General features: G+C 41.5%; 1 protein-coding gene across 1 annotated transcript in view; it reads left to right on the plus strand.

Moving 5' to 3' along the window:
• Positions 1 to 950: 950 nt before the first annotated feature.
• micu2 (mitochondrial calcium uptake 2) overlaps positions 951 to 8,102 on the plus strand; it is a 12,369-nt gene continuing 5,217 nt past the window's right edge. The window contains exons 1-7 of the mRNA XM_083926532.1: positions 951 to 1,199; positions 1,476 to 1,605; positions 3,953 to 3,984; positions 4,082 to 4,157; positions 4,906 to 4,953; positions 6,623 to 6,705; positions 7,927 to 7,980. Coding sequence (XP_083782658.1) covers positions 996 to 1,199; positions 1,476 to 1,605; positions 3,953 to 3,984; positions 4,082 to 4,157; positions 4,906 to 4,953; positions 6,623 to 6,705; positions 7,927 to 7,980 — 627 coding nt within the window. The 5' untranslated portion in view covers positions 951 to 995. The remainder of the gene's footprint in view (positions 1,200 to 1,475; positions 1,606 to 3,952; positions 3,985 to 4,081; positions 4,158 to 4,905; positions 4,954 to 6,622; positions 6,706 to 7,926; positions 7,981 to 8,102) is intronic.

An 8,102-nucleotide genomic window follows, 5' to 3' on the forward strand; every position in this document is an offset into this window, starting at 1 on the left:
TATTCTTCTCATTTATAATCCAGAGTGAGTTTGACACTTGAACATTCATCTGCAGAGGGATGGGCTCACTGTAAATCTCATTTCAACACCTGGAAGTACCAACAGGATTTAGTGACATCGCAACTAGTTTAGAGCCAATCACGGTCCAGTTTGTTACTTACACAAATGTGATACTCAAACACTGAGAATGGACTTTACAGTGAATTTTCATTGAGGTAGAAGGAGCAGATGTCTTTTGAACAATGTAATTGAACTTTTCTGTGGATAAAATTATAATTAACCAAAGACTTTTCTGTCTGCTTTTCAGTAAAGTGCTCTGTAATTTCTGTAACTATAATAATCTTTTATATGTTTTAAACTACCTTTTATGTTTTTTAAATGTGTATATGTTTTATGCCTTTTTTGAGTAAAGTGCTCTGTAACTTCTGTAACTGTAATAATCTTTTATATGTTTTAAATGACCTTTTATGTATTGAGTTTACATATTTATATGTTTTATGTCTTTTTTCAGTAAACTGCACTGTAACTTCTGCAACTGTAACACTATTTTATATGTTTTAAATGACCTTTGATGTGTTTTCCCCCCAATGCTTTTAATGTTTTATGTAAATTGTGCTGTACAAATGAACTTACCCTGCCTTTAACTCAAATTAATATTCAGAGTAGAGTATGAGGCTACATGTCGTGGTTAAAACATGCATGCATCTGATCACTGAATTAGGTCCTGTGTTTTAATATTCAAAAATGATAGCTCCGTCCTGACTTGGCTCCAGTTTACATGGGCACCAGGATGTATTTAGATGAGATGAGACTCCCTTAGCTTCCATGACTCATTTCCTCTATTATGGACATGTATGGTCTCTTTCTGGACCAAGGGCGTGGCTTGCTTACCTGGGGGCGGGGTTTGATTACCTGGGGGAGTGGCTCTGCCCACATACAGTACGCAGCTACGGAAGCCCTGGAGTTTACAGCTAGTGAGTTAACTGTTAGCTTCCATGAAAATGGCCAGCTGGGGAAGGGTCGCCGCCTTGTTGAGGAATGTTTTGAGGAGTCCTCGGTCTCTGAGAAGTGTAGCGCTGCGCCGGGCTGTCGGACCCGGTATTGTGGGCTCTGTAATCGGAACTGGGCTCCTCTGTTATTACCAGTACCATGCAAACAACAGGACTCTGCCCTTCGCCGTTCATGCTGAAGCACCAAAAGTGAGTACACGCCTAAGAAACGTTTCTGTCGTCGAAACTCACCGCACACAGGCGCAAGGGAACACTGTGGCGTCCATATGTCGGTCTGTTTAAGAACTAGAGTGATAAGCTGCAATGTACAAGTAACGGCGACACATTAATATTTACAGTAAGGGCGAAACTAGTGAGCCAAGAGTTGGTCTAACTAACGCCCTCCAGCTGTCACTCACAGAGCCCACACAGTGACATGTGTTTATCAGACCAGCAGTGTTCACGGTGATGTTTGACACTTTTCAGGAAGCCGCGGCCCCCCAGCGCTCCGCCAGAAAGACCCGCTTCATCCAGTTCGCCTCAGTGGTGTACGAACGGGAGCCCTACATGACCCCCAGAGACTTCCTGTTCTCTGTGATGCTGGAGAATGTTGACCGTAAGATGCGCCGACGTCCACTTAGTTCACAGTCTCCATCTGCTGACAGTATTCAGTCATCGGCTGGTCTGTTTCCTCCAGGGGATTCTGCAGATGGGTGGCATATTAGAGACCACCTGAATCAATGAGTGGAAAAAATATACAATGCAGTTGCTGTGTTAATCAGTGTGAACATGATGTCCTAGGCGGGGTGGTCACAGTCACCAGATACACTGGAGATCACAATTATAGATCACGTTATTCATACTTGATTTATTCTGATGAAATACTGTTTTTTTTTATTTTTCATAATTTGATAGAATATACTCTGTGGCTATACCACTGCTGTACTAGCATATTCTTTTTTAAATAACCAAGGCACTTCAACAAAAAACGATTTTGTAGAAAAAGTGGCGAGCGAAATTAGAGAACACTTTCAGATACTTGCACCTCACAGTTATTGGTGTTACTCTGGTACAATTTACTTTATTGTTGCACACATCCTATTTATTTGGCAATTCTCTCTCAGCCATTGCAAGAGAGGTTGGGCGTTCCAAGTCTGTGATTTCAAGAATATTGAAACTTTACAAGTACAGTCAAGCCCCTCAAAAAGGCCGGTCCATGTAAAACAAGTGCACGAGAGGACAGGATGATGAGAAGACTCTCAACAGGGAATCGGTTCAAAACAGGTTCAGCAGTTCCTTGAAGCTAAGAATACAGAAACAATGAAATGCCCAGCCCAGAGTCCAGATCTAAACCCAATAGAGAATCTCTGGAAAATCTTTGGCATCAAAGTAATGTGTTAGAAACCCACTACAGTTACTGAACTGTGGAAGAGAGTGAGTCAGAATGGACCCAGATCAAAGCAGAGCAGTGTGAGAAACTAGTGATGTCCTGTGGGTGCAGATGTGCTGAAGTCATTCAAAGCTGTGGCCTCTACACTTCCTGTTCATTTTTCAATCCTACAGAAGAAAACATTGTTGAAATCTTCTCTTCTGACACAATCAACACTGTTCTCTCATTTTGATCACTGTTTTCTTCCCAAAATAAGGGTTTTTGTTGAGGTGCCTCTGTTATTTATCTTACACTGCTTTTTCCTTTCACTTGTCACTCACCTGTAAATATAAAAGGCCCGAAGACAATGAGAGGCCATATCAGAACTTAGTTAAGAAGTGACGGCCTCTTAAGGCAACAAATGAGCTGCATCTTTCTCTTCAAATGTAAAGGAGCTACATAGCAACATTGTAATGTATTAAATAGACTGGAATTGTGGGGGAAAATCAGAAAGATCTGTGTAGGGTTGCAAAGGGGCAGAAAATGTCTGGAAACTTTCCATGGGAATTTAAGATGGGGCATTTTGGGAATATTTGGAAATTGTTTGTAGTCCACGGACTCAAATGTTTGGCGTAATAGTCCAGGGTTCTATAAATCTTCTGTGCACGTGATGGAAGAATGCACAGTGCATGTAGGGGGCGTGGCCTCAATACCCCTGCACTCAGCAGTGTGCTGTGTGCATGTGATTGAGGAATAGCAGAGATATTCTCAGGTGTGCTTGCATGATATCTGGTTGTTTTAGTCAAGATTATGCTAATATATATTTTCCTCAACTATATTTGAAATCCCTGTTAGGGGTCAACCTTCATTTTTGTAAATTTCAGGTTTATTCCCATACATTCCTGTTAATTCCCATAAATTCCGATGGGAAGTTTACAACTTTGAAAATTTTACAGAATGTTGCTGTGTAGTAGTAGCTCAAGGCCTGGGCTACATTGCATGTACGATAAGGTCCAGATCCTTGTAAGAGCTTTGTATATAGAGGATATTTCTAGGTGATTAAAATGAGGTTACCTGCAGAGTCCTGAAAGTTGTCCAGTTCTAAAAGAGATGAGTGGTAATTTGAAAATGCTTCATTGGAAAGCAAATTGTTTAATTTGAACACCATTAGACTAGCATTACATGATTAAATCATACATGCATAGTAGTCGGGGTGGGAGTTTGCAAATGTAAGAACATTTTATAGATCTGTGGTTAGAACATCACCACTGGATTTGTTTTTACAATTCATGCAGCCATCATGTGAGCGGTTCACTTGATTGTTATAACCATAACTAAAGTTAACCCTCTTTGACAAATTCATTATGTATATGGTCAATCTGGAAACATAGCAAGACTTTTGGCCTATAAGTATATTTTGCAAGAACCAAAATAAATGCAGCCATGTTGCACGTAATTCTCAGTGAACTGCAGACATTCAGATGTACAAAACCAAGAGGCATTCAAAAAACAAATGTAATGCATGACTTATGTGTCATTTCTGAAGAGTTTTGTTCGTCTTATTAACAATCCCTCTCTGTTTCTTTCCATGTAGGAAAGCTGCAGAAGAGAATTTTAACAGCACAAGTATGCTTGCATCATCATCATCATCACACGTACACGCACACGTAGAGCACAGTCATCAGATTGTGATGTTCTCTGTTCTCTCCTGATGTCTTTGCAGGACGTTAACAGTATGCTGGAGGCTGCCTCTAAAGCTGGGGCTGGCAATGAACTGTTCAGAACCATCGGAGACAATGGTACGCCAACAGTCTGTCAGCGTTAACACTCAGGGCTTTGACATCTAATGTGCTGAATCCAGATCCTTGGTTGTCTTAGGGTGCATTCACACTGTCCGTCCGTACTGTGCCTCTTGCTTTAGGGTACCTCTCCCCCCCGCGGGCCAGGCCTGTTTGTACTCGCACTACCTGGGCCTCGGCAAATGCTTCTTGCTGCCTATACGTCATCACGCCGTAACACGTCACACGCATTGATGACGTTATTGCGATGCGTCGCTTTGTTTACAAATCTTTCCAAAGACCTCAGAGTTTTCGTGCGTCTTGTCGACTGTTTTTGAATATTTTCATCGACCAACTCTGCAGTAAACACTCCACCTCCGCATCACACCAACGTGAACCTTTCACCGCCATTGTTTTAAATGTCCGCGCATGGTCCGTCCTTCTTTTTTCTATGTCCCAACAGGCGCACAGGAAATGACCTCAGAACCGCCGTAGGCCTCGTGCTCGTACACGTGCGCAAGCTCGTGCTCGTACACGTGCGCACACTCGTGCTCGTACAGGTGCAAACGTGCTTTACAAAAGCCCACCTCTCCCAAACGGGCCGTGACTGGCAAGCGTGCCGCTCCTAGACACAGTACGGTTGCACTCACACTGGTCAAAGGAACTAGACTTTCGCCGTGAAACGTGTTTGGGCACGGTACGGATGGACACTGTGAGTGCGCCCTTAATTCTTTAATAGAATTCACATTCATTTCTTTGTGCCTTGCAGGTTTGATATCCTACACAGAGTATCTGTTCCTGCTGACTATCCTGACCAGTGAGTAGATTCCCAAACCTTCCGAGGTCTTCCTCCTCAGTGATGTTATGCTAAATGGATCTGCTCGTGATTCTGTGACTTTGCAATTTCTTCTCTTCTGTAAGAATACTGTTCTGTCCCAGCTTTGGGCACATTTTAGTGGAGCAGCGGCTGAGCTCAGGGTTCCTACGCAGTCTGGAAAAGTCTGGGATTTATTTTGAGTAATTCCCAGGTCTGGAAAAATATGGAAAAAGGGAAAAAGAGTTTTAAAAATGTTTGTGTTGTTTCCAGACTTTTATCTCACTTTATAAATTAAATATATTAATATATACAAATCAAAACAGGTTTACTAACACAACACAGCCGACCTAGAACGGTGTCAGGTTACCATGGTTACTGTTCACCGTGCGACTGTGACACTTATTCACTTAAGTATCCATCTCTACTGTTTCTGTCTGTAGAGTTACAGGTTCACAGTTATTCATTTAATGATCCATCTCTACTGTTCCTGTCTGTAGAGTTACAGGTTCACTTGTTCATTTAATGATCCATCTCTACTGTTCCTGTCTGTAGAGTTACAGGTTCACTTGTTCATTTAATGATCCATCTCTACTGTTCCTGTCTGTAGAGTTACAGGTTCACAGTTATTCATTTAATGATCCATCTCTACTGTTCCTGTCTGTAGAGTTACAGGTTCACAGTTATTCATTTAATGATCCATCTCTACTGTTCCTGTCTGTAGAGTTACAGGTTCACTTATTCATTTAATGATCCATCTCTACTGTTCCTGTCTGTAGAGTTACAGGTTCACTTATTCATTTAATGATCCATCTCTACTGTTTCTGTCTGTAGAGTTACAGGTTCACTTATTCATTTAATGATCCATCTCTACTGTTCCTGTCTGTAGAGTTACAGGTTCACTTATTCATTTAATGATCCATCTCTACTGTTTCTGTCTGTAGAGTTACATGTTCACTTATTCATGTAATGATCCATCTCTACTGTTCCTGTCTGTAGAGTTACAGGTTCACAGTTATTCATTTAATGATCCATCTCTACTGTTCCTGTCTGTAGAGTTACAGGTTCACAGTTATTCATTTAATGATCCATCTCTACTGTTCCTGTCTGTAGAGTTACAGGTTCACTTATTCATTTAATGATCCATCTCTACTGTTCCTGTCTGTAGAGTTACAGGTTCACTTATTCATTTAATGATCCATCTCTACTGTTTCTGTCTGTAGAGTTACAGGTTCACACTTATTCATTTCACTCTTTCAGCATTTAGCTTGAATAAAATGCTGTGCGTTGAACATGTCTCAGTTTGGAGTTCATTCACTGATGTGAGCTATCATCAAAGGTTAAAATGTCTTGTAATTACTTGGCAACATAATGGCGTACATAGTCAGAATTTAACATGCGTGTTAAAAGTTGTTGCTAAAACAATTTCTATACATAATAAGCATCTAACAATTGGTATTCAGACATTTAATATTGACCACAAATCCTCAGAAGTCTGGAAATGTGAGTCTGGAAAAGAATTTAGAAATGGAAATGTGTAGGAACCCTGTGAGCTGATTTGTGTGTTCCCAGGCTGTGTTGAGAAATGCCAATAACACAACTAACCAAGTGCATTGATTCCTGTGAGGTTTTCTATAATGTTCAGATAAGTGACAGTGCGCTACTTTTGCAGAGCCGCGTACAGGATTTCACATTGCTTTCAAAATGCTTGACGTTGACGGAAATGAGCAGGTGGACCAAAAGGAGTTTCTCAAGGTGAGACCTCCGATATGGTTCAGGATTTGAATAATGTTGTAGTAATACTGAACACCAGACACATTATTTCATACGTAAGCAGTGTAATCATGGGAGGACACGAATTGTGATTCTGTTGTGTGTGTGTGTGTGCATTTAAATTTCAAAACATTGTCACCTTTAATGCTGCCTCAAGCCCTGATGCTACCACACTGTAAGTATGGACCACGGCCCCATGTGCAGGTGAGGGAGAGCCGCACTGCTCACTACTCCAGTCTGTTTTTCATCTGTCACGTGTTTGCATCTCTGCAGCCTGAGTCAGACCCTCTAGTCCATTTATTTCAAGACACAGGACATTTTGTTGTCAGTTCCAACCAGACTTGTTCTCTGTGATGGCGAGACAAGAAGACCCCTGTGTGTTTAGATGGGGCCGAGGCTGGTAGACTGCATGCTGGCACGCTATGCACCTTGTGTCCTATTTTCATGTACAGGGCGGCCTCTTAGGTCCATTAGTCGACTAATCAGTCGCTGCTTCTTGTGGTCAGTACGGTCAACGTGCACCTCCAAGATTTTGTAACAGCACAGAAGAGTCACACAGACTGTATTGCAATGATTGGCTTTCTACAGGACCCAGGATATCTATTGGCTGAGCGCATACATCCATGACTGAGAGGTCCTTGGAGCCACTCTGACCACATTCAGTATGAGCGACATTCAGTATGAGCGATTTGCCCGCCGTCCGCTCCATGCCGACCACAGGAAGCATGAAACGGACATTAGATTTTTTTTAGTCAATTAGTTAAATGTTTATGCTTTTTTCATGCTGAGTAACTTATTCCCAGGAAACAATGAGCACATCTGGTAAACGCAAGATTTAAAAGATTTAAAGTGGTGCTCTTGCATGATTCTTTGTGGAGAAACTCTGTGTTACAGATCTGTTGATTAGATCGTATGAATGTTGCTCGACTGAGAGTTTCTTTAATGGAGGACTTCCCTATTCATGTCGGGACTTGGTGCACAAGCCTAAAGCATTGAGTTAAAGAGAAGAGGTGCATGGGTTGTCATCAGTGTCTGTTGTGTGTGACTTAGATGAAAGTTCTGTCTCACTTTGATCCTCTTTTTGTTTATTTCTTATGTCAGTTCAGAGAGGAGGGATTCACATTTTGACATTCAATTCATTCAATGGCTTCCTCTGGTTAAATGTTAACATTGTTTGGATTCCCTCTTTTTCTTCTTCTGAAGCTGAAGAAAATCATTGGCAAAGGTTTAAAGAGGGTTCCCGTGGACAGCACAGAGGTGGGTATTCACGTTCACAGGTATTCACGTGGGTATTCAGAGAAAAGCTTGATTCTGTCACTTTCAGCATATTAAAACGGAGTTGTGTCTGGGCGTTCAGTTAATACACGTTTCTCTATGTT

Source organism: Echiichthys vipera, assembly GCF_963691815.1.
Source record: "Echiichthys vipera genome assembly, chromosome: 14".
NCBI lineage: Eukaryota > Metazoa > Chordata > Actinopteri > Perciformes > Trachinidae > Echiichthys > Echiichthys vipera.